General features: G+C 31.4%; 1 protein-coding gene across 2 annotated transcripts in view; it reads left to right on the forward strand.

Moving 5' to 3' along the window:
* The window catches only part of LOC113404615 (calcium/calmodulin-dependent protein kinase kinase 1), a 177,094-nt gene that overhangs the window by 145,412 nt on the left and 4,264 nt on the right, over positions 1–27,418 (forward strand). For both annotated transcript variants that reach the window (XM_064218251.1, XM_026645549.2), the window contains 6 exons: positions 15,662–15,742; positions 20,394–20,583; positions 22,031–22,084; positions 24,848–25,018; positions 26,254–26,401; positions 26,644–26,834. In XM_064218251.1, coding sequence (XP_064074321.1) covers positions 15,662–15,742; positions 20,394–20,583; positions 22,031–22,084; positions 24,848–25,018; positions 26,254–26,401; positions 26,644–26,834 — 835 coding nt within the window. The remainder of the gene's footprint in view (positions 1–15,661; positions 15,743–20,393; positions 20,584–22,030; positions 22,085–24,847; positions 25,019–26,253; positions 26,402–26,643; positions 26,835–27,418) is intronic.

Raw genomic sequence — 27,418 nt, forward strand, 5'->3', positions numbered from 1 at the left:
TCGATTCGATTCGCTTACTCTCAAAAACTAATAGATCAAAGACTAAGAGAGGCACAAAAATCCTGCCACCTTCCTTATCTTTGGACTGTCATTATTTCCTTGAGAAACATGACTTTTTTCTAAGGCTACCAGGGACTTAAACATAGTCATCAGAGCAATGCTGTATTGCTCTGATGACTGCGGGACTTTAGTCCCTTATATAAATAAAGGTGTCCACCAATCAGTGTGAATTCAGTTGAATCAAATTGGGATATCGTCAGTACAAATGGACAGGATAAATTAAAAACGACATGCTACATTGAATACATCAATTATGATAATTAAACTTTGATCAGTCATGTATTATGACATTTACGCTCGATAACAAAGGCTCGTTTACGAGTAATTAGCAAATTGTATCTTAGTTTCTATGAGGTGTACCATTCTCTTTATTAATATCTACTCGTCTTGTAAAATACACATCATTTATCCCAGAAGTAGATCTGCAACGACCTGGTACATTCTTTAGAATCAAAGCTACCCATACACTAGTAACTGAAGAACCGTCCATTTCCCTTTTGTGAATATCAAATAAAGGTAAATGTTTACTGGATTCGTTTTGCTAGCTTCGTATTCCCCGGAGTAAGGATACAAATGTGGTAAACCATTTATACTGTTGCTTTTTTCTGTTTTTTCTTGTATGAATTATTGTTTTTTAGTTTACCAATTCAGACATATTTATTTGGTTTTACGCAAATATAGTAATATAATAATTATTATTACCGTCACTTGAAGGCTCTCAGTAAGTCTCAATTTCCAAGTGGTACTGCTAGCACTCTTTCCACTATTCCACGTGGTTATAATCAGTAGCCATTTTTAATTTGAGTTGTGTATACTTTATCCATGTAATCAGAAATTTTAGTGACGTATTATATCCATTAAGATATTGTAAATATCTTCATCTGAATTATGTTTGATCTCATACATTTTAATACGTATAACTACAAATTAGGGTATAAGTTATACCAGCTTAATTATAATCTTACTCAGAACTGAAAACGGCGAAACATTGATGCCAAATTGTATGAGAAATATGATGCCAATTTAATTTAATACTGTATTTAGGTCTTTTTATTTCAGCCAAACATGAATGCTTTGTATTGCTTTGTTTCGTTTAAGGTTGAATGAAGTAGTGTAACTATGTACATACACATAAGGAGCAAAATATATTAGTTTCCAAGGTTGGTGGCGTGGATTGTTTGATATTTCTTACAATGCTAATGTCTATATATAGCAGTACTTACCATCATATCCATTTCATCATCCTACCGATGCTATATGTTGTAGGTGTTAATATGTCTGTCCAACAATGCTCTCCAATTTCTGCATGTATTGTTTTCTTTAAATAAATCTTGAGAGTGTCCCTTTCAAAAATATATATGCCTACATGCTTTTATACGACTAAGCTGTTCTGTCTTTGTTGTTTACATGTCTGTAGCCTTTAAATATATGCATATAAGAAGATAAATTGGAACATTTTAGAAAATATTGCCTTTCATCTATGAAATGTCTCTATATGATTTTATCTTTGTCATTTCTACACAAATTGTACGTTATGCCTGACTTCTTTACCCACCGACTTACATATGTATGAGCGCTCTGTAATCCAGCACTCATTTCCCTTGCGAATGAATAAATGATATCTAGATTTGCTCTAGATGCCGAAATTGCAGCGTTTTCTCTAAATCCTTTGTTACCGACTACAATACATCGAGACTTTATTGCATAGCATTATTATACTAGTATAACAGAGTTTCTTTGAATTTAACACGTACATTTGGTGCAGACAAGAATAATAATGTATCATTAGTAAAATAGACCGCTCTTAATGTATCATTCTGTACAGTGTTAGTTAATTATCGGTCTTCAAGTTGTTGGTACATAATGTAGGTAGTCATTAGGTTTTGGTAGGTTGGTTTGGTTCGTCCGAGTAAGATATAATTTTGCACAATAATTTTGTTTGTAGTGTGATTTATTTTTGAAAGGTTTTTATCTTTTTTAACATATGCTTGAAATTATTAATTTAACAAAAATAAAATAGAATAAATAACCTATTAACTTACCATTCTATTTGCTATTAATCTTATGTCAAATAAATAATTAATTATGTTAATAAATATCTAAGACATATAGGGTTTAGGTAGTAAACTGTATACCAATATGTATAGAAATAATTTTTTGAGTTTTTTTAATAAATTAAAAACAACAGGCCTTATATACACATAAACATAACATAAACAGCCTGTAAATTTCCCACTGCTGGGCTAAGGCCTCTTCTCCCGTTGAGGAGAAGGTATGGAGCATATTCCACCACGCTGCTCCAATGCGGGTTGGTGGAATACACATGTGGCAGAATTTCTTATATACACATACATTTTAATTTATCACTAAACGTTTATACTAGTTCAAAATTTACTAGCAACACTTTTTTATTGTTATTTGTTAATTATGATATATTATTCTATTGTATTTTACTTTTAATTTATTAAAGTAAAAATATTAAACTAAATACGGTATCTAAAGCTAAATTTAACAAAGTATTTCTTAATACTGACACCTTATCAATCAGATCCCATCTAAAACGAAAACATTTTTACGTAAAACTTTCTGAGAAAATTCTTTTCTAACATAAACTTTATAATTAAAATGCTTATGATATATTTGACAAGCGTAAAAATTGTTTGTAGTTTTTAAATACGTAGGGTAATTACGAAGTTCAAACGGAATGTTTCCGTCGGATCCTTTGAAATGTTTCGCTTAAAAAACATTAATACAAAACAAAAAACAATACCGGCGATGTCAGTCCATTCAGACTTAATGACTTGCGCGATACAACTTTGTATTAAAAATACGATACTTGTTTTTTCTTGCGACTTCTTCTCGATTTCCACTCTTCGTCATACATCAAATGAACTACGTTTTAAAAAAAAAATTAATATATTTTTTCATAGATTTACCAATTTTCTTATTTTTCCACTCCAGTAAAGTGAAAACCTTGAGTTAAAAGTGGGTATCAGTATACCCCAAGGGCTCAGAGCCGAACCTTCGACTCTCATCGAAGTGGAATCTCGTCTACCAGATCTATTTCAATCTCTATTCCATCCTATGAAAAACCTGATGAACCTGATGAGAGATGTAGAAGTTTTTTTATGAGTAGTTTTTTATAATTATCCACCTGGATGGACAAATGGGCCATCGTTAATAAATAGAATGGTACTGTGTGATATATTTTACAAAATATATAAAAATAATAATATACGAATGTTTAATTTCCTAGTAGATGTAATGGAGTATAAAGTGTAGTAGTATCTAGACAAATCAACTAAGATCCAATATCAATGATGGGAGAACAAATAAAGGCTTAACCAAGTTAAGGCAGTATCGAAGCTTTATGATTAGTTTCGTTATGATGATCTCTTGGACAAATATAATTTAGTGGAGTGCCTTGGGTGTTCTACACAAATAACTTTAATCCTAATCAAAGGACTTTTTTATTCTTCTATCAATATTTATTTTTATCTTTTTATTTGTTTGACATAATCTCTTACACCTTCTATTTAATCTGTGCTGTATTCGTTGCACTGTATCAATTGTACATAATATTTTTTGGGCATACTGCTATTCCTTCGTAGCATCACCATTAATTAAAAAAGATAAATCATATTTAATTTCATTCAACTGTAAGCTTATTCTTGAGACTAATTTTTAGCTGAAATATAATTTTAATTTTAATATAATAAATATTATACAGTACTTTGTCATAATTTATGTGGTTTGTTAAGCCGAGATTGCCGGGTTTATTGAGTAGTTGGATCTCAAAGAAGATCAGAGGTTCTAAAACAGAAAAAATCAGCGGAGTTTTCATGAGTAGAACTTTTTTATACATAAGACTAACTCTGTACTCCATCAGGAAACAATGTAACGTTGTTCTTTTACTTATAGTAAGAAGTTTGACTTCCGATTTCCGAGTTCCTAAAATAAAAAATAACGTACATTCACGAAATTCATTCTAACTTTCAACCCAAATTTTATGTATCTCATAAATGGATAAATATTCGAAAATTCTTTAACAACTGAGTAGTATTAATAAATGGCTCACTCACCCTTCAAACCGGAACACAACAATACTGAGTACTGTTGTTTGGCGGTAGAATATCCAGACGGGCCTGCACAATGTTCTCCCACCAAGTAAATAGTGATTCTCATATTTCTAACACCAGATTGACGAATTTCCAGACAAACTTTCATCCCCCATTTATCTCCTTTAGGAGATGAATTTAAAAAAATCCTCTCTTAGTGCTAGCCCCCGTTTCATTAGGAATTACTGTGCGAATTTTCATCCTGTTAAACAGGTTTAGGCTGTGCGTTATACATCCGGTATAAGTCAGTAATTTTAACATTTCATTTAATTAAAACGTTTAATTAAATGTGATTATGTTGTTGGTATATTATATATTTCACAATATACAAATTATCAAAAAGGAGTCTCGTTTTATTTTTAAAAATCTGTAGTAACCGTATAGTTCAGTTTAAAACGTGAGTTGAAAACACATTGGAAATTTTCTCCCGCATATTTCAATATATAAAAAACAAAATTAAACGTGAACAAATTCACAAAAGATATAAACCCGTTGATTTATTTTTAACTGCCGAATAAAATATTTCACAAAATTATTATACGATTGACACTTATGTTTTTTTATATTAAATTAAATTAATTACTTGAAAATTTATATTCCGGTTTGGACTTTAACGTACGTACGTCGTACTCAATGTTTATTTAAAATCAATGGAGGTCTTCAGATGATTGTTTATAGATTTTTCTTATTATTCACCTTTTATATTTTTAAAACTCTGTTATATTTTTCTCTCCCCGTTGCTGTCGCGATTCTTCTTTTCTTTTTTTTTACTTCTTTCTGTCTTTTGTCTCTCTTGCATAAAATAGCTAATGACGTTCCGAAAAGAATGGTTCGGATATTCAATTCATCTCACTGAATAATCGGATATGACGTCACTAATAGTCACAGGCGGGCTTGGCGGACGGTTCCAGCACTAACTGTCGTGTCGTGGCATAGCTTTGGCTTGGCTTTGACTTTGGCTTGGCTGGGCTCGATTCGGCTTAGAATACAGCGTGGCGTTATAATTTATTTTTTAATAAAATCGATTAACCCATGTTTATCAGATTCTCATCAATTGTACGCTTCCACTCCACTAAAGCGTATGCTTTAGTGTCTGTTTGTTATGTCAAAATATCCGCTTTATATTAAATCCACATGAATTGTTGAATGATTCTTGCTACTACTGAAGATTTTAAAACTTTTTCATTATTTGATCCAATAGTTTATTTCCTTAATTTGCTTTTTATCATTGTTGATTGTAAGAAAATCTGCAATATGTTATATATTAGGTTTTGTCAATATATATATATATATATTACATTGGATTTTGTTACTGTCTCTTTAGAATAACTTATTTTTAGACTTATAACAAAATAAACTTATCAGCGTAACAAACGTATTTTGATTTATAGAAAAAACAATTACTAAGATTTATTTCTTTCTTACCTATTAGAGCGATTTTGACGAGACTGTCAGTGATAGATAACTTATGTTATAAGAAGTAACTTAGGCGACTTATAGTTAAAAAAAAGTTCCATGAAATTATTAAAAAAATCTGATTCAACTTCCACGCAGGCAAATTCTAGGTTAACGTTAATTGCTGCCAATTAACTATTAATTATGTCTTTATTATATCCAAATGTTAAGAAGTAGTTACAAATTATGTTGTGACTTCACTTCTAAGAAGTTTATAAAACACGAATTTAACTTTAGAAAGAGTTGACTCTCTTGTTATATTAAAATAAACCTAGTGTTAAAATAGTAAGTAAATGAGTAAGTTGTTTTTTAAACTAACCATATGTCACTGGATAACCAACCAACATGGATTATATAATAAAACCACTGAATAACAGAAATAAAATATACTTTTTCAAAAATAGAAGCAAGCATAGGTAAAAAGATAAATTTCATAAATGATGCATAGACTTTTTATATCATTAAGAACTTCCATGTAAAACATTATTAAAAAATCGGTATAATAACTGTTCGAGTCACGCCATCGAAATGCCTACGAGTGTAGTTTAACGTTTGACCTCACCAAGACCAATTAATTCTAGACCGGTCGGATTGAGAGGAAACATGCGAATTATACGTGTTATTAACTAGTTAATTAATTTTATTAAAATATTAACAACAGCTGTTAACAGCGAACGTGATTTGCGTTCTGTGCATATGGCATATGAAAATATTAAATATTATTAGAATAATTCATTGTTAGCTATATATTTTGTTTAACATAATAGATAAAATTGCCTTTAAATATTGAAACTTTTATGGAATTTTAAATATGGTAAGGATATGCTGCTAGTATTCTTGCCGCCATTCCACGCGGTCGTGATTTATACAGTAACTATTTTTAGTTGATATTTGTATATAGTTAAGGCCTTAATGTTAAAAATGCTCATATAAATAAATGAAGAGTCGAGATTGCTTAGAGGGTAGAACAAATGAAATTTTACCAAGGATGTCATGTCATGACTTAACAGAAAAACTTGCATGTGTCAAATGAATATTTACACACATGCATATCGACTATGGAAACTAAGCAACATGTTAGTGTACCTTCGATTTCGAGGCTTGAAAAACGACCTCAAACTTGCAATAAATTGCACCGAGCCACGAGCGGTGCACGGCAGGCGCAGCGGTATGTAAAAAAATGATTCCGCCTCTCCGATCAAAGATAAACATAGCACAAAATATATATGAATCGCTAACACCTTAATCAACTAAGTATTGAAAGAGAAATAAATGTAACTAAATTAATGGATTAACTAGGGTGAACAGAAAACGTCCAATGAATACTAAATAGATGTCCGCTATCCTGTGATTCGAGGTGAATTGAGCGAATATGTGAATTTTTTAACATTCGAAAAATAGAGAGTAGTTCTATTATGTAGGATCCCACTTCGTTTCTGTCTCGTGCAATTATTTCATACTACAGTATTGCATTGGGAGTTTTATTTAATTATATTATTTATAATCAATGTCGCTTATCACTATCTAATATTTCACAATCGTGTTTTACGATTTCGATGCTGCTCTTACGGAACAGATGTATATGTGGTTAGTAGGAATTGAAGCAGCATGGTGGAATTAGCTCCCAATCTTATCGTTAATGGAAGAGAAGGCCTTAGTCCAACAGTGGGACGTTTACAGACTGTTACTATTCTAATTATTTTGTCTACTGGCCGGCTCATATGGAAATATTGAGTTAGAAATTGTTATAATTTTCGTAGGTTCCACCATATATAGCCAACAGTCGTGATCTCTTAATTTGAGTTGGATTGAATCTCATTGAACTGACATTATATAAGACTTGAGTACCCAGGGTTTATGCATATACTTGTGCAGTGTAATTACATCTCTTATGGTTAGGCCTTGACATAGGCCACTGTGACTAAAATTTAGTGAGGGCATTACTTTTATTTATTTATTACCACGGTCAATATCGGAGACTTCTCGAGTACACAGTCATATAACCGATCTTTTACGCGACGTTTTTTTTTCGCAATTAAAACAATTCGATTTTCATCAATAATCAGATTGGTTCAAGAAGGTTTATATGTAAATGTAATACATGTGTATTATACTAGGGAAAATCCGGGAATTCCAACTCTCTTAGCCGAAAGAAAACAAGGATATTTCTTTTTAAGTTTATTTTTTAATCTTAAAGTTGTATATAAAACCTTTTTGTACCCGTGTGAAGCCGAGATAGCTAACTAGCTTATAATATAAGTAAGATAGAATTTAATCGAATATTAAATATGTGGAGAAAGCGTTAAATTACGTGTATATCTACCTATCATAAAACAAATATTAGTTTAATCTGAACTATAACAACGGTTCTCAAACCAGATATATCCTCCAGAGTTATAAAAAAATAATGAGAAAAGTTCTAGAGTTACTTACGGACGTTATAAATGTTTTAAACCGATGTATGAGTACAAACTAAATTTTTTTTTTTATAGAGATAGTATTAAACAGAAAATATATGAATAAATTTACCAACTGGATTTTGGAATTTATAAGATATTTGTTGTTCATAATAAAAGTAAAAAAGCATATTGAAATAAATTGTCCTTTGGATAAGTTTCGGTTCGATTTTTAAAATTACAAATTTTAAGTAGACTACGTTTTACTGCCAAAAACAGAAATAATTGGAATTCTTTGGAGGAGACTTTTACCCTGAGGGGGTCCACAAATTAAAATGACTCAATTTTACTAAATTAGTTTTTTACGATTTATTTTTGTGGAATAAATAAAGCTATTTTATTATTTTATATACTTAAATTTTACTCGGCAATTTTACCGGATTTAGTCGACGTAGACGGGCCTAGGCCAAGTGCATGTCTGTCTTACTGTGGGGTATTATGTTGGAATTGTGCGGTATTTTGTGATAGATATCAATCAATGCCCTGCCTCCTTCTTTTCCAGGCAACGTTAATCGTTGTTCGCAAGATCGCGGTGGTGTTTACGGTGTTTTGTAAGGAAAGTGTTTATAATACGTTGTAATTTACTTAAGACAGTTTTGGTCCAATTAATAATCCCGAACGAGTAGGTTAGAATAGGAATGGCATTAGAATTTATTGCTTTAGTCATGTTTTTTGTATTAAATCTGTTTTGGTTTCTTTAAAATATATGTGCTTAGACTGATGAGATCCCAAATATTTATACGCTTCATTCAATTCAAGTAATTCTATTTCCTCTCCGGTTTGTAGTTGAAAATAATGTTGGTGTATTTTTCCTAGCTTTACAGTATTAATTTTACTTTTATCTATGCCAAAATCCATCTTTATATCTTGTGAAAATGCTCTGGTATAGCCGGCAAAACTTTCTAAGTATTGTTGGGTGGAAGTAAGTAATTTAATGTCATCTATGTACATGAGGTGGTTTAGTTTAAAATGCATCTGATTATATGAGTCATTATCTATTCTATCTATGTTTAGTTTATATCCAGCATTTAATGTGTTTAATAGATTTGATAACTGATTGAGAACCAAACAAAACCACAACGGACTGAATTATAATAATATAACTATTATTCTCACCATTATACTTCCCTATATCTAGAAATACTCTTCTGCTCTCAATCTCGCTCTGTTACTGTCTTCTTGCTCTTGTCAGCTCTAAACCTATCAGTTTATTCTTGATTATCCTCCACATTCATACCTAGCATTACATAATATAAAATTTATTATATATATTGGCGCATAACATATCATATATTACTCTGAACTATAAAATACTATTTTCCACTATACCGATAAAGAACTTTGAACACCTGTGGAGGCGACCTTTACCATTTTCATGTGGCTTATTTGTTCTTCAAATATATACTGACATTCTTTTTCTTATTTTAAACAATATTTTAATTATTTACAAAAACATTAGCCGTACTCTATGGTCTGTATATTCAGACCTTACAACTAAAGTTTATGACAATGATTCATATATCCTCACCCCTCTCCAACCACCTCTTCCCTTTAGACGGATATACTCCAGAATATTTTGGGGTGGGCCTTTCCCAACTGAATCCGACCTAGTTTAGTAGTTTTCGAATTTAAAGTTAACGTCTTTCAATCGATTTGAACACTTGCCTTAACTTAGTTTTTATTTCATAAATAAAGTTAGATGCAAAAGTGTAATCTTATTAAACTAGAAAAGATCTTAATCAAGTACTTAAAGGGATAGCTTTATAACTTTAAAGATGAATATAATTCGTAATAATTATAAATGAAGCATTTGATGAAAGATACAATTATTATTAAAGACTGTTGTACATCATTGAAATACCTTAATCTTATAAATAGATTTTTTTATTATAAAAAGGTAAGTTGGCTGGTAAATAGACCACCTGATGATCCACCACCAAGCCCATACACATTGTTGACATCGTAAGAAATATAAATCATCCCTTACATCGCCAATGCGATACCAACTAAGATTATATGTCCCAAGGACCCCAAGGTTAAATCACTCCCCCTTTAAACCGGAACATATCCATATTAGAATTGCTTTGTGGTAGAATATATGACTAGCTGGTTACACAAAGGCCTATCCACCAAATAAAGACCAACTAAATATGTTTTACTTTAATCAAGTTATATAAAATATTGGAAGAGAACAAAATTTGGATTGTCCTAATTTAGAATGCATACATCTTAATTGATTATAGTGCAATATCCGATACAAAAACCAATACAATACGTAATAAAATAAACAGATAATATAAATGAAATGAGTTGACATAACAAAGATAACTGGTTGAGGCTAATATGAGGAAAATAACGAAAACCTACTTTAAAAAAAACTCCATTATATCCAATCCTATATCCAATTATAAAAATATTTGTTGTTCCAAATAATGTTGAGATTAACTCTAAAAGTAATTTATCCGATATATCGGAAATTAATCAAACAGCAAAAGTTACTGCTGCTATTTGCTTAAAATGATTGAATGCCCTGATCACTATATATGGGTATTCAGTTTTATCAGAATAACTAACTTGGAAATGAAAATTAAAGACGCCTTATTAAATAGTTGAGAATTTCATCATAGCGTATTTTGCGTGGTGTTTATTTACAGGCGTTTGATCATTTAAATTGCCCAATCGTCTGTAGTTGCCGGATAGTAATAAACTTAGCGCAACGGAATAGGATAATGGAACCGATTATCCCTTTTTCATACTTAGAAAAATTATCGTACATTTTTTTAATATAAACATATCATTCGAAAGGAATATATTAACGGAATTTCCTATGATACTCTCACATGATGGTGATTCTGACTTGCCAGATATTGTCAACTCTCTGTTTGGCAGCCATTTTTAACAAAAATTACCAAGAGATACTATAGTTTACAAGTGTATGCGCAGAGATAGATTTAGCATTTACTCATTCGCACGCTCTCAAGAAATGACAGCAATCCGACACAAATAAAGAAATCTCAGTCACAGATCGTCTGTGTGTCTCAATGGCTTTACCTGTTCTACCTGTAACACATCTAAATTCTCGTTTTCCGACTATTACTGAGAAATTCCCGACGTAAGTCTATACCAATGAGACAGTTGAACATCCTGGTCGTTTCCACATATGTAAGTGCGGAATACAAATCCGCCTTTATTTCCCTATAAAATTCTTTTAACACAGATATAAAACAACAGACAGACTACTTACCGCAAGATTGTTTGCAAATTCTTATCTACTACGTTTTATGCAAGGAACGTTTAATCTTCTGCGTACAAAGGAATAATTTAAGAGCCTCGCTCTTAAATTGAAAGTATTAAAACGAAAAATTACCCGCTTTGTCTAAATAATAATATTTTAACTTCAGTTTTATGTCTTTACTGAGATTCTAAAGGAATTAATGCCTGCAATCGAATAAAAGTTCTCGAATTTAAAAAGAATGTTTAAATTTTTTTGCTGAAAGTTTTATGTCTTAGTTAATTATATTTAAATGAGCAAAGGCGAACGCAATCGTAGAATACTGAACATAAAAAGTCATTATGAATGAAAATGGAATTTAATTTCACCTGTGAACTTATAATCATTTAAACGAATGCATTTTTATCCAATGCGGCGAAATCTGAGAAAATTATAATATTTTTACACGTAAATATTCTTATTAAAAAAATGCTGGTTGGAATTTAATTAGTTTTGAACGTAGTCAAGTAACCGCATTCTACAAGACTGCTATTGCGAGGAATGGTTATCTGTTATATTTTAGGATTTCATGTGCAGATTCGTAACCGTGATTTCGTTACGTCAATATTAACATCTCTAATCATGATCATGCATGTCTTTGTCACATTTAACTTGGTTTGCGCAGTAAGCTAAGTTAAGTAAGCCTTAAATTGCAGGTATAAAATACGACATTTTTAGGGTGCCTTTTCTCAAATGATGGATGCACTTTAAGAAAACCGTACGGGGTGGCTCAAAGCTCTCTTCTGCTCTGACAGGACCACACGTCAAAATTGTACTTCCTGTATACGTGAAACAAATCAAATAGGGGTTTAGAGGTCGAACTACGAAAATCATGCTTATTTTAATTCATTATATTTTTTTTTTTTATTGATTTCACCCTTAAAAGGATTTATATGATTTATTTAAACCACAATTAATTAATGTACTTAATTTCAAGAAGTTACCATTAAATTATTCTTGCTCAATTTGAATTCCTGTACTATCTGGGGTACCTCAAGGATTCCATCTATGTCCTTTACTATTTAATGTATATCTCAATGTCATTAAATCTATCAGTTATTAAGCACTCCAAATTTCATTTATATGCCGATATTAACAAAACATTCAAGATAATTAAAGGTACGGATTATTATATATTAATGACTTAAATTAACCAATTAATTTTTGAACTATAAATTTTACGTTACGTTTAAAATATTAAAGTGCGGGTTTATACGTACGTTTATATATAAATGTACAAGGTATATACTCGCAGCATTGTTAACGATGATCTCCGTCGTAACACACATAATGACGTTATCCTTGTATACGTAATGTGTTCCGGACTTTATATATATTAAGGATAATGCTCTCGTCTTTGAATATCCATAATAAAGTTAGACTGTGCAATATTCTAGAGAACGTCGAAGTAAGTCGTCACCACCCTATAGACATCGGCGCTGTGGTAAAAATGTAATCACCCTTTACACCGTCAATGCGCCACTAACCTTCAGTACGAAATTGTTTAATGTAATTTGTGCCTGTTGTTAAACTGGCTCTCTCACTGTTCATATTGCAACACAACAATACTAAGTATTACTGTTGCAGCGACCCAGACTTCCACAAATCCCTACTAAGCTAATGTAAATTTATTTGTATTGTCTATGCCAAAAATGCTGTATTGTTCAATATTTTCAAGGTCATTACTGGTCATAATAATCTAATCCAAAACAACGCATTGTGTATATAAAGAGCCTAGATGTCCCAGTGGTTAGATCGCGTCCATCTTAACCGATAATTGCGGGTTTAAACCCAGGCAAACACCACTGAATTTTCATGTGCCTAATTAGTGTTTATAATTCATCTCGTGAGCGGTGAAGGAAACCTGCATGTGTCTAATTTCAACGAAATTCTGCCATATGCGTATCCACCAACCATGCATTGGAGCAGCGTGGTGGAATATACTCCAAACCTTCTCCTCAAAAGAAGAGGAGTCCTTAGCCCAGCAGTGGGAAATTTACAGGCTGTTAATGTTGTTGTTATTGTTGAAACTTTCAACTATGGACATCTTTATTACCAAACTTGCACGCCAGAAATTAAACAATGACATTCTTGATGATGTCACCAAATATATGTATTAATATTTTAGTTCATAGAAATCGTAGTTATGTTTCACTTATAAGGACAATTTATAACATTATTGTAAACAGTCTAATTTTACTATATCTTATCAAATATTTTGCAATTCCTCTCAAAATACCGATAGAAGTTGTAAAATGTAAAATACAATTTTTATTTATCTGAAATGCTTAAACTGAATGTGACAAAGATTAATGTGCGAAATTGAAATATTTGGTACGAGAAAAATATTATATATACAAATTTTTTGCATTAAACTATATTAATGTCCGCCATAAAACAACATATTTAATTATTAAACAGCTTTCAACAATATTCACTTCTGTTATCATATTATGAAATCTATTAAAAAAAACTGAAGGAGCAACAAATTATTTTGTAAAATATCATGAAAGGGAAACCAAAAAAAACACTTAATTAAAAAGAGTAAACGAAATATTTAAGAACAACAGAACGTAACTTCTATACAGTATTTTAACAAGATGACATAGAATCGGGAAGTTAGGCATATCAACAAAGAGTTACATTTAGTAACGACAATGTGACGAAAAAGCAAAAAATTAATATAACAGCATTTTTTAAAAATGTTGATAACAATTTCAATATAAGAAGCTACAAAAAATTGTTAATTTGTATACCATTTACAAGCACGTTTTGATCAAGTATTTTGTTGTTAAGATACGGTTGGTAAGATTTATTATAACCTACAATAGTTACTTGTAGGTAAATAAATATTACTGATTGATTATTTGACTAGTTAACTGAAAACAAATAAGCTTCCAGCCGCAGAGGAGAAGACTGTCATGAGAGGATTAACACTTACCAGTTGATGCATAATAATATTATATCCTTAATAAATTAAACCGTTATATAGATTTTGTAGATCAAAACGACCTGTTCCATTGTTAAGTTTTCTTGATGAATTATCTTTAACTATTGTTAAAACAGCCTGTTGGTATCCCACTGCTGGGAGGCTCTCTTGAGGAATAGACTCGAAGCTTAATTCACATCCAGAATTCCTGCTATGGTTTAATTTTGTATATTATTTAATATTTATAAATTTGTACATATTTTTTCTATACTTTTTTTATATTCTCTGTTGGTATAAATTTTTAAAATTCAAAACATCTTGAGGACCGTAAATCACCAATCAACCGCAAAGAAGTTGGCTCCGTAATTGGCTCGCGTGCGTCGACATTTCTAGGCGTAGAAAACTTCCACGTAACTAGTTGCACTGACAAGTCCATGACAGTATTCAATAATTATATTATATGATAATGTATTTTGTACGAATGCAATTTGTACAAAATAAATAATATAAATATAAATAAATATTGGACAACATCACATACATTACTCTGATCCCAATGTAAGTAGCTAAAGCACTTGTGTTATGGAAAATCAGAAGTAACGACGGTACCACAAACACCCAGACCCGAGACAACATAGAAAACTAATGAACTTTTTCTACACCGACTCGGCCGGGTATCGAACCCGGGACCTCGGAGTGGCGTACCCATGAAAACCGGTGTACACATCACTCGACCACGGAGGTCGTCAAAATGTTAGCAATCATGAAAATAATGTTATCGAAAAATTTATTTATTCATTTCTATGTAATAATACGTCACCTTTGTTGAATTGCAAATAACATATTGTTTTTATACAATATTAACTCTGTATCAGGGCCGGATCTACCATATGGCTTTTTGGGCATCAGCCCAGGGCCCCGTGGATTCAAGGGGCCCCCAGCTAAGTCAAGACAAAGTAAAAAATAGACGATAATGCGAAAGAATTCATAACTTTATTAAATTAAACCGATCGTATGGTTTGCAGTCCTGCGAGTCCTGCAATTAATTAAACGCTAATTTAATTCGAGTCTATGTTCAGATATGTCTTAGGTGGGCCCCTAAGTAGAGTTAGCCCAGGGCCCCCTAAACTTACGGTCCGGCCCTGCTCTGTATAGTACTTTTAATCAAATTTAATGTATGTATTTTTTATAATTTGTATCCCAAATTAAAATTCATTGGGAAGCGCTTCTTAGGTTAAAGTTTAGAATATATTTCATTTGAAGTAAAGTTGCCCTTTTATATCATAATAATTTGTATTCCTGTTGCTATTGTTATATAATGCGATTTGTGTATCAGAATGAATTAGCTATAAAGAAAACATTTTGATTTCAGACACTCGGCCGTCGATGTTGTTGGAGAAGCGAAAAGGGGCCACGAGGGTGCTACGCGGTGGCAACAATCTGATGGAGACAGGTGACACAATTAATATAATTTTGAAAATTAGGATACCTGCAGATGTATTACTAAAATCTTACATTCCGTGCCGCCAATTTAGTGATTAGCCATAAATCCAAATACAATAAAAGTACATATTTTATTATTATTATTTTATAACACTGCTGGTATTGTCGCCACCATTCCACGCGGTCATGATTTGTACAGTTCTATATTTAACTTTTATGTGTATACTATTAAGTATAATATATTTATTTATATAGTAAAAAAAAATATTTAGAATAATATATTTATTTATATATTCCTTTCTGAACAGATTCCTACACGTATGCCTTCAACTTCCCATTTTCATATACTGGCTCCGTTACATTCGTATTATTCATAAAAAATACTATATATATAGTGTCCGCTATACCTACTACGTCATTTCATTATTATCTTTATAACTAATAACTGCTCGCATATAGTCTCGATAGATCTTTATGCTAAGGAAGATAGATTATTAGATTTATTAGAAAACTCGCAATCCTAGAATTTCTCAGCTCCTTGAAAAGCGCGGTGTCTCTGTTTTAATAATTTAAACTAATTTTTTTTTACTATTTGATGCAATAAACAATAAGCATATGTATTTTATTGACATTGAGTTTTTTAAGAACCAAAAATACGGTGGAGGCAATATTTTGTTATATGCAGTTTTTTCGCTAAATTAAATTAAATGAAAACTTGAATATATAGCTTACAATGAGCTTGAAATGTACAATTACGCGTCGGATGAAATTGGTTTGCAGTCGATATTTTTATTTGTTCCCAATCCAATAGAAAAATATATAACATAGGTACATACAAATAAAAACATGAATAGATGAAACATTTTTCTAAAAAAAAACATTATTATCATATCAGATAAAATGATCATATATCAGATAAAATTCACTATGATATTTTTTAATTATTTTTTCTTTTTCATCAAATAAAACTAAATAATATATGTTATAGATACAAGTTAAAGGTTTCTTAAGATTAAAAAATGTTGTATCTGTCAAAATATTCGATACATCCAATATTTAGTGGGTTTGTTCAGAACACCATTTACAGCACTCAACGTAATTGTCCGACGTGCTGGAACAGTTTGTAAAACCGCAGGGACAACAAACAGACTCAGGGTGAAGCGACGAGCCAAATTATTGGAGATAGAAACTAGAAACTTGCATTGATTTTGTGACACAGAGTAAAATACGAGGAACTTTTAGAAATTCGATTTAGAAAAGAATTATCAGAAGCAGTAACAACATCTTTCGTCTCGTCGGACCACGATAGACCGCACGACGAAGACTAATTACAGACAAAACCTATTCACAATTTACTTTTTATAACTTCACACTGAATTACAATATTAATCTTTAGGTATATGTAATAAAATGTAAGATTATGTAAGGGTTTGTAAATAAAGCAATACAATTTTGTTTTATATATCTATCGGAATATCAATAATTTGTATCGCTGATTCCCGATAATTATCATTTGCTTGCTTTTATGGCATTTAATAATAGCGTCCAAGGTCTTCTACCAATTAAACCATACGTCAGAATGACCTCAGCGCCGGAATTTTATACAATACATGTTTTTGGTCTATAGTCGTTTCAGTTGGCAAATATTAAAACAGATTATTCGAGACAAGTATAATAATTAATTTTACGCAATAATATACTTATTTACGATCGTGGTCTAGATCATTCTAGATCTTTAGATATATAAGTAAACTCGTTACTACATACTCGTACAACTACTACAAATCTGTCGGACTTTTTCTAAAGAAAGAACTCGAAACTCTCCGCAGAACACTATCATCAAATGTCAAAAATTGATATGCGTCATTAACTATTATAATTATAACATTTAAAAGATCAATTAATTTACAAATAAAATACGGAGTGAGTTCTTACAAAAATAGCTATAAATTTTAAACATAAGAAAAAAATTTGAGTCTCCTTTGAAATATGCCTAAAAATATTTCAATAATATACAAAATATCCACGCTTGCTCATCTTCTAGGATCTATTAATTCTAGGATTATTCTAGGATCGGTAAAAATATTTTAATAATCATGTACGTGTCTCTGTTATTATTACAAACCCTAAAAGATGACGTAGAATAAACACAGATAAAATTAAAACAAACACAAACGCTAGGTTAAGATGATACACCTTTGCTTCGCGATAATTACTCTAACCAAGCCTTATTATTATAACACGAATCTTATTTATCTTGCCAAAGTTTAATTACATAATGTTTACGAAACAAAGCCCTTGTAAATTATGAAAATTATAGTATGCTGGTAACATACCGTTTGTTTGAGGAAAATCTTAAATTAAAATGGTAATTTTTTAAAATTAATTTGGAGATATAATTTCACAACAACAGAACAAATACATCATACGTATTCTAGTTACATTATATAAAACGTTTTTACAATCGAGTATATGCTAGATTAATGGCTGTCCTCGTTCGTATTCTATTCATTCGCAGAACATCTACATATATGATTGCGTAGAAAACTTTTTGAGCCATCAACACTTACCATCAAGGTAATATTTCCAACAATAACGCTTTATATATTATGTATCTCACTGCCTATTTATAGTTGGTCTAGTCGCTAGATATATATAGGCCGTAGATCCAGAATGCTAGTCGTATTTCTCGGTTGAATCGCAATTCCGATCCTCTGGGCAAAAACCGAACCGGCCCTCCTGTCACGATAATAAGTGGACACAATAAGGCGAGGTGTTGTACTTTTAATTAAGCTTTTTGCACTACTACTCCAAAAGTTATATAAATTATATTATGAATTATAAGTTAATTGTTTTGTTAATTATATAATTAACAAACCAATGGAATTTATATGGCGGAAAAGAGTAACTGTTGCCTTTATTGCTAGTCTCTTCGCTTGTATCTACATTCCGAACCGGTGATAAAACTTGCAAAATGAAAACTCAAAAGTACTTTTAGAGGCCTTGAATAATGTATATTTGAATATTGTTTTTTTTGGAACGCATTTTTAGGACCAAACTACCTATATATTTGATCGTTTTGCCACATGAAATAGGAAACCTTAAAAACATTAATCGAATTAATTTAAAAGCAACTATCCATTACAGTTACTTTTAAAATCAATTGGCCCGTATCTCTCTGGAGATCTTACAAAATAATAAAACTACTTCTTACGAAGTATGGACATGAAACCTATTCATAAGATACGCTTAATATGTTTGGAAAAAAATAAACTACAAAACTTTTACTTGTTTTATAATAAAGTATAAAGTAAATAAATATAACTAAGTTTATGTAAGAAAAAAGTCATCAAGTTAAAGTTGTCATGAGTCTATCAGCGTTTTGAATGAGTTATGAAAGGAACTTAAGGATTGATATTTTTTTGTTTTGATAAAAGAACATTATTTTGTTAGCTAATACCTTTATAAAAATAAAATAATGGGCAATATTTTAAGCGTGGATTTTTCCTTCACGGTGTCCTCTGCTAAAAATAAATTGTCCATGAATTATGCATGAACTTTACACTTTTCCACCCACTGGCCTTGTGTAGGTAAAGATAAAATAAACTACATCAGAGGGTGTGATCTGGTCTGAAGCTGCGACCTACATCGGTCGTCTCTTGAAATACTTATCGAATACAATTTAAGCGAATATTTAAATATTCTATGAGTGTATTAGAAGAGCTTCACTTTTCCCTTAATAAAATATTTTTTCAACGAGATACACCAAAGCCACTAGGCGTGACATATTTTGAACGAGCGCTGCAAATCAAATTTATGATGTCAATAAAAAAACGACGCTTATTATGGCCCAGCTTCGGACGAGTGCAATTTATTTATAAACAAAACGGAGAGAGCGCTTAGCAAGAAAATATTTAGTGGGTATATGTTGTACATCATCAATGAGAAATATAATTAATAATCTATGTTTCACAATGAATATTTTTATTGTGAAACAGACCGAAATGTGTCCCATTGTTCATGGGTTATAAATTCAAATTCAAATAATTTGAACTGCCAATGTCAAAAGTTTACTGTTAACCGATCACCCGTCTGGCAGTGAACGATATTTTTTATTACACTCAATTAAGAAACAGTGATATCTTCAATTCAAAAGTTATAAAAACAAATTTAATCTGTATTAAATGCCCATAATAACTAAATAATATAATAATTTTGATTTGTAATAGATTAAAATAGTTATTACGAGGGTACCGTATCGTAAGTACAAATGCTATCGCGGAGTTTACTGTGGGACTCTTTAATATCCAAATTTAAAAAAGAAAATTAAAATATATACAAACTTTTCTCGTTTATCACTCTTTCTATTGTAAAAACCGCATCAAAATCGATTGTATGGATTATAAGAAGTTACTAGATATACAGAAAAATAGGCGTGAAGAGGCATCTTGCGGGCTGGCATGGCAAGGGTGACTAGTGCAGCTCATTCTAGCTGACTGTACTGGTTGTCTTCGCGTTTGGACTCCACTTCCACTTACCATCAGGTGGAGTGGAGTCATATGTCTGTCCGGACAATATAAAAAAAAGATACTGAAAGGGACTTTGTTTTATATTATTAATAGATATAGATAATAATTACATTTAGTTTTTTTCTAATTCAGGTTGTCAGCCTATCCAGCAACTGATCGATCTTCACTTCTACGGTCACATGCTGCCAAATCTGCGGAAAGTAGCGGCCAAGGGTCTCCGAAAGCCAGACGGATACCTAGAGAATCCAGAAGAGTGTCTCTCGCACAGGCATCTGGATATGTCCAGCTTAATCAGTACAGACTTCTGGAGCCTATTGGACAGGTTACAAAAATATATAATTTTTTGAGTAGAAAGATGTTCACTTATACAAATACGCAAATTCACGCGCAGAAACATTTTCTGTTTTTAAATCTTATATTCAACTATTTTGTAGAAATATAATCGCACAAAACCTAGTTAATCATAAGTATAAAGAACTCTGACGACGTATTCAATTTATTATTGAAACGGATGACTGCTTTATATTTTCTTTTATTTTTGCTATTCATTCTAAATACTAAATTATAATATATTTAAAAATACATAAAGTGACACTCTTAAATTTGGTTACAAAAAGCTTACGAAATTATTTTAACATTATCGTAAATAAAATTGAAATTGTTTTCAAACCTCACTAATATTACAAAAATATTAATACTCTATTATTATTTTAAAATTACGTGTATAAATTACAATTCAAGTAATAATAAGTTTCTAAAGACATAGAGTGAGAGTCTCATTAAGTTTGCACAAACTATAATAGAATTTGAAATTTTAATGAATGCAGACCGTCGTGGAACTATCAAAGAGCTATAAATTTGTAATAATTCTGATAACTTCGGCAGCGGTATTATTTCACGCTAGGCAAAGGATTTCCCTTTTAGTTAAACGGATTTCGAGATCTGTCGACCAAATTGGAGTTGTTTTAGGGATAAGGACTATCTTGTTCTTTTATCACGAAATCATATTGAAACACCGCTTTTTAAGAGATCAAGTATATTTGTAAGAACCTTCAATATGAGGCCTTTCTGTTACGAATATGTCTAACTACTTCAAACGTAATGATAGTCTATGATTTGTTTTACTCGGTTGTAGGGTTTTGCAAGCCAGTCTAGGTAAGTACACCGCATTAATACATACAGCCAAACATCTATACTCAATATTTTTGTGTACCGATTTGAAGGGTGAGTGAGCCCGTGGGACAACAATTCCGTTCCCAAAGTTGATGGTGCTTTGGGGTTGTAAGGAATGGTTAATATTTCTCACGGCGCCAATGTCGATGGTTACCACTTACTATAAGATGGTCCATTTGCACGTAACAGTAATAAATACATATCTATATAGTGTTTTATTACCTAATAGATAAACAGGGTTAAAAACTAATAGTTAAAACATTTTCAAATTTGAACTTTATAATTAGAAATCTAATCGTCTAAATAAGTATTCATTTCAGTATTTTTTAAATTACGTTTTAATTGGGTTGCATTTCTATTATCAATTCATTTTCTTTCAATGAACGGGAGGAAATTCTTGGGACTAAATTATTTATGTACATTTAAACTTTTATCATATTTTCGTTTTATATTTTTTATTCGACTTTGAAACGAGATCACACCGTTTTTTTACAGTTCCTTTCTATTGTCTATTTATGTAGAACAATTTTGATACTAAAACAGCATACAGTAAGTTGATCACTGAAACGAAAAAATTTGATAAGTTTTTTTTCTAGGGTTCCTACGGCATCGTCAAGTTAGCCTACAGCGAAGAAGATGACACTCATTATGTAAGTTAAAGCTCTTTCACATTTTCTATAAAATTATTTTTCCTCTTACTTCATTAAGTCCTCGCCCTCTCTTTAAAAGAGATTGCACAAAGGTATTCTCATAATAGTAATTTTATATATTTAATGATTTAAAAAAGATAAAATCAATAATTTACGAAAAATCAATCAATCGGATTATTGTATGTCGATTCTAACTACGACACAATCTTAACTCTTAGTTAAAGATGAAAACAGCCGGATAAAAATATAATAAGTTCGTATTCTATTTGAAATACTCTAAGCAGTTGATAATTTAAATACGTATAATAATTTAATTTACTTAAATTATTTAGAAGATTGTCTTAAGTAGTCGTTTATCTGCATGTACAAATATGCAATTTCTATTGAAGTTTTTCTAACTATATTTGAGGTATATATAAATGACCAGCAAAGGGGATCAGTACGGTTAATTCGTGGTAACAGCGTTTTCGGAATAATTAACGTCTCTTTCAAAGAGAACACCTACTTTAAATCATTACTTTTTCCCTCGTTACTATAGTGCTTAACCTAGCAATAGTTAGTTTTGGAACATATTTTGTGGAAACTCGCCCTCGATGCTATCTTGCGTGGTGAACCTTTATTTACCTTTCTTCATTCAATATTAAAAAGTGCTGTAACATCTTGCTTTTTGTTGCTTAAATAAAATAATAAATAAATCCTGTCAATATATTATCAATATATGGCTAAGTTCACAGTGAGCGATCACAAACAGTTTACTTAAGTATAACTAATTGATCCTACGAGACAAGATAATTCAATGCACACGGTGACCGAGAGCATTTATTAATCATGTATTATTTATGGAAAGAAAATATTTGCACCTCGGATATTATATGGAAATTTATAGTTAGATATTAACAGAGATTGGCATAAAATTACAGAAATAAAATCTGTCATCATTTGTGAATCTAACGAACGAACGAGTGTAAACTTAGGTAGGAGGTAGGTATTTATTTATTGATTTGTTAGACCAAGTTCTACACAGTCATATTAATGGACTTTGTCCTGGGATCCTCGAGCCCTCGTTCACTTAACCACAGATTAACCGCCTTTTCTCGGCTTTTCAACCGAGCACCACTTGCGAGCTATTATGTACCAAGTAAACAAAACCCTGTTGCTTGTGTTTTAGCCGGGCCCGTCTGCTTGGGTAGCACCCACTCAACAATTACTCTACTGCATTTACAGTGTAAGAAGTGGTTTGTGAAAGTGACCACTTACTATCAAATGACCCATTTTTCGTCGGCCTCCATTAAAATCTTCTGTACGTGAATACCAAGATCAAAAAGGGCTCATAACGTAGTTTTTTTTAATAATTTGTTTTTGGAGTATACTTATAGCTAACCATAAAAATGAATTCGCAAACAAGAGACAGTGATGTTGAATTGTAGGTAAAGTTATAAAGTCACCTGAACGTCAAATCCCTTTGTCCGAAATTTCTATTAAAACTGTAACAAAGAACTTGAAGTACTACAATTGCATTGTTGAATATTATTCTTATTAAAAATTCAATTCTATCTTAAATTTTGCACAAATGTCCTCAAAATTAAAGTTAGTTAAAGTAAGATAGAACGAAAAGTTTTTAGTCACAATGTACCTATTCATCTGTAATGAGAGTCCGATTAACGCTTCGGGCTGAATTTATTTAACGTTCCTAACGAGAACCATGCAGTATCCTTATTCCACTTAACTATCGTGTATACTACTTATGTACGTATAATTAGGAGTTTATACGGTGTTTATTAATACACTGACCTTATTAACAATCTTTACTAATATTATTAATGCGAAAGTAACTCTATCTCTTATCTCTTCATGCTTGCATGCAACCGCTGAACGGATTTAGATGAAATTTTGTATGGAGATAGTTTGAGTCCCGGAGACGGACATAGGTTACTTTTTTAATTCACCCCTTGGGAGGGGTAATGTAAAATAATGTAAGGGGTATGGTAAAGGTAAAAATTGATAAATTTCATAAAACAGACCCCAAAGTCGTGAGTTCAAACTTCAGATCGGCCCTACGAATAACGGGTTATCAGTCGAAAATTCTCAGTAGCAGCCCGTAGTCCGGAAGTAAGCAGTGTGAAACACTCCCATGCCTCGGAAAGCACGTGAAATAATTGGTCCTGTACCTAAACTATTTTGATTTTATAGTTGCACTAGTGTTTGTTCAAATACATATGCACAGAAGCTGTACACAGGCTTGTCTACCTGAAAATGGCAAGAAGACATAGTCATTATCATATCCTGTAAAAACATCTGGTTTATTAATCTGCTAGTAATTAGTTCAAAACACAATTTGAATATATTTGTATTCGATTTTATATTAAATATTTTATCAAAACAATAATAACCATAGATCTATGAAAATAATGAATATGAATGAATAAATTCAAAGATAATGTTTATTAATAATAATTAATAACTGAGACTAAAAAAAACTAAATATAAAGTTGATTAGTTCTTCGCCATTAAAACACTTCTTATGTAATAACAATTATGTTTAATGTAAATAACGTGTAAAAACATATAGAAAAATGTATAACGAAAACGGACGAATGACAATTTCATTTTAACGATATATAAATATACAGTTCCAATTCAATTTTACGACTATTGTACCAGAAATAGAAAAATAGACCACAAACAAAGGAAATCTCTATTATTTTCTTAAAAATAATTTTCTAAGTCTTACAAAATATAATTTTAATTTATGATTTGTTATAGGCTATGAAAATCCTGTCCAAACGTAAGCTGATGCGACGAGCTGGCCTCTTTGGTAGAACTCCACCTAGAAGACCGGGGCCCGGTCCTCCACCCGACCCTTTGCAGAGGGTGTACCGGGAGATCGCCGTACTGAAAAAACTAGATCACCCAAATGTAGTGAAGCTCGTTGAAGTAAGCTGTTTTCTACTTTGTATCCAGTATACAAATAAACAATAATACAATAACTGGCTTATAAAGTAACGACAAGAGATTTTTTTGTAAACATAATCATAAAAACCAGGTCATTGTTATGATTTGAGCTTCTGTATTTGTGTTACGGTTCTGACACCATCACATAGATCACGGACGCGACGACCATCTTAATAAACCATTAACCTAATTTAAGCCTATATTAACATTTCTTAGATAATAATATCCAATAACTAACTAACAAGTACCTAAGAGGGTTCTTCGTCAAGTTTATTGACTAGTAATAAATTAAAGTAAATATACAATAAAAAAATTAAAATCAAACCTTATGTAGGTACACTTTAAAATAAAAATTTTATAAGAGCAATACATAAAATAATTATTTTTTGAACATATCATGTACAATCCAATCTAATCGTATCTAATTGATAAAAACTGGTTCACTAAACATAATTTATAGCGCGAACCGCATAGTATTAACATGTTGCCTAACCGCATAATTTGCAACCATATTTGCACTCATTACGCTAATTAAATTCGCTTGTGATCCTCTATATCAAAATATTTGTGTATTGATTTGACTTTTAATCAAACCGACAACAGAAAACGAAATAATAGTTTAGTACTATTTTCTCCTCTGTTAATCAAATGATTTTCTTTTTTGGAGCTACTGAAAGCTGTTATTCACGTTATACAAAAAAAACAGCATAAAACAAATGTCTGTAAAAATTCATATCATAAGAATATTTCCTCAAATTTTCACGATGTTTATGGTCGAATTTTGGACTGAACAAACATTAGTGTTGGAAAAAAAAGCAACATCGCAATGTCTGTCATTCAAAAGAACATATTACTTTTTTTCTTATATTTATTTCCGGTTACATTATACAAGAAACAAATTTCGTACTGACAATAGATCTACGAGGCGTAATTTAACAGCATAACTATAAAAACATTTGTGTATAGGTTGTAAAAACTTATAGGCCATTATAAAAACGTTCGGTTACTGATGTACAATAACGATTCTTTAAATATAGGCATGGTGTGTAAATCATTTACCGGCGTAAATGATTTACACGCCAAATATAGAAATAAGAAAATAACTACATAATATTTCAAATGTCATGAAGTGATAAGAAAAGTAGGAAATGGTACCAAAAGAAACATTTAATTAATTATCTAAAGTAAAAATAAAACAACACATTAATTTACCTTAGGTTCTAGATGACCCAGCAGAAGACCAGCTGTATCTCGTGTTCCAGCTTTTAGAGGGAGGGCCGGTGATTGACATACCGACCGAAAATCCCTTGAGTGAAGACGTAGCTAGGAAATACTTTAGGGATGCTCTATTGGGTATTGAGTATTGTGAGTATTTTTTAAACATAATATAGCTACTGATCTTTTGAAAAACATACATGATTTTAAAGTAACTTACAATCTAGTAGAAAGTAAAGTTTAATGGATGATAAAACTAAAATAAGCTTAAAATACGTATTAAATCTTTTCTTAAATTTCAAAGTAATTAATGGAAATAAACTGACAACCAAATCCCAAATTGGGATTAATGCTAATACACCATTAATAGTTTTATTTTATGATTGCCTCAGTACACTTTCAACGCATTGCTCACCGGGATATCAAACCAGCCAATCTTCTCCTGGGTGAGGGCAGAGTGCAGGTTGCAGACTTAGGAGCTTGCGGAGAACTTGCTGGGGCTGGAAGATTATCAGGAGCAGTTGGGACTCCAGCCTTTAGAGCACCGGAGGCTGTGGCTTCTGCTGACAAATATATTGGTGAAGTTAGTTACTTTTTAATAATCTTATAAGGAACTCAAGTAATTTTATTATTATATTTATTTTATAAAAGTAGAAATTAGTAAAATAGCAGAATGAAATAGCTCTAGCTTCCACTCTAACTCTAGCTCCCAAAGCTAGACCGAGCTTTTCTTGTTGAAGAGAAGTCTTGGAACTTATTCCACAACACTTGTCCAGAGTAAGTTGAAGTTTAGTGGTAGTAGTTTTTTTCTAAAGACGTATGAACGTAAGTGGTACAAATATTTCCAATTATAATATACTTGTGACTAAAATGTATTGATATCTTAATACTAATCGTAATATTCACTTTGATCCTATGTCTATTTGTCCGCTTTTTTTTTCTAGTTTTTTTCATTCACTCACATCTGCCTATCGCCTAATAACTATACAAGGAGCAAATTCGGCCTCACATAGAGTACTCTTCTCACCTCTGGGTGGGTGGTCCCCAGCTTCTTCCATTTGACTGTATTCAACGGAGAGTCGCTCGAATTATAGAAGTTCAAGCCGTTTCCGACTTGCTTGATTCTTTGCGTAGAGATGTTGAATCACTCTGCATCTTCAACCGCAT

The sequence above is a fragment of the Vanessa tameamea genome, chromosome 21, assembly GCF_037043105.1.
Source record: "Vanessa tameamea isolate UH-Manoa-2023 chromosome 21, ilVanTame1 primary haplotype, whole genome shotgun sequence".
Lineage (NCBI taxonomy): Eukaryota > Metazoa > Arthropoda > Insecta > Lepidoptera > Nymphalidae > Vanessa > Vanessa tameamea.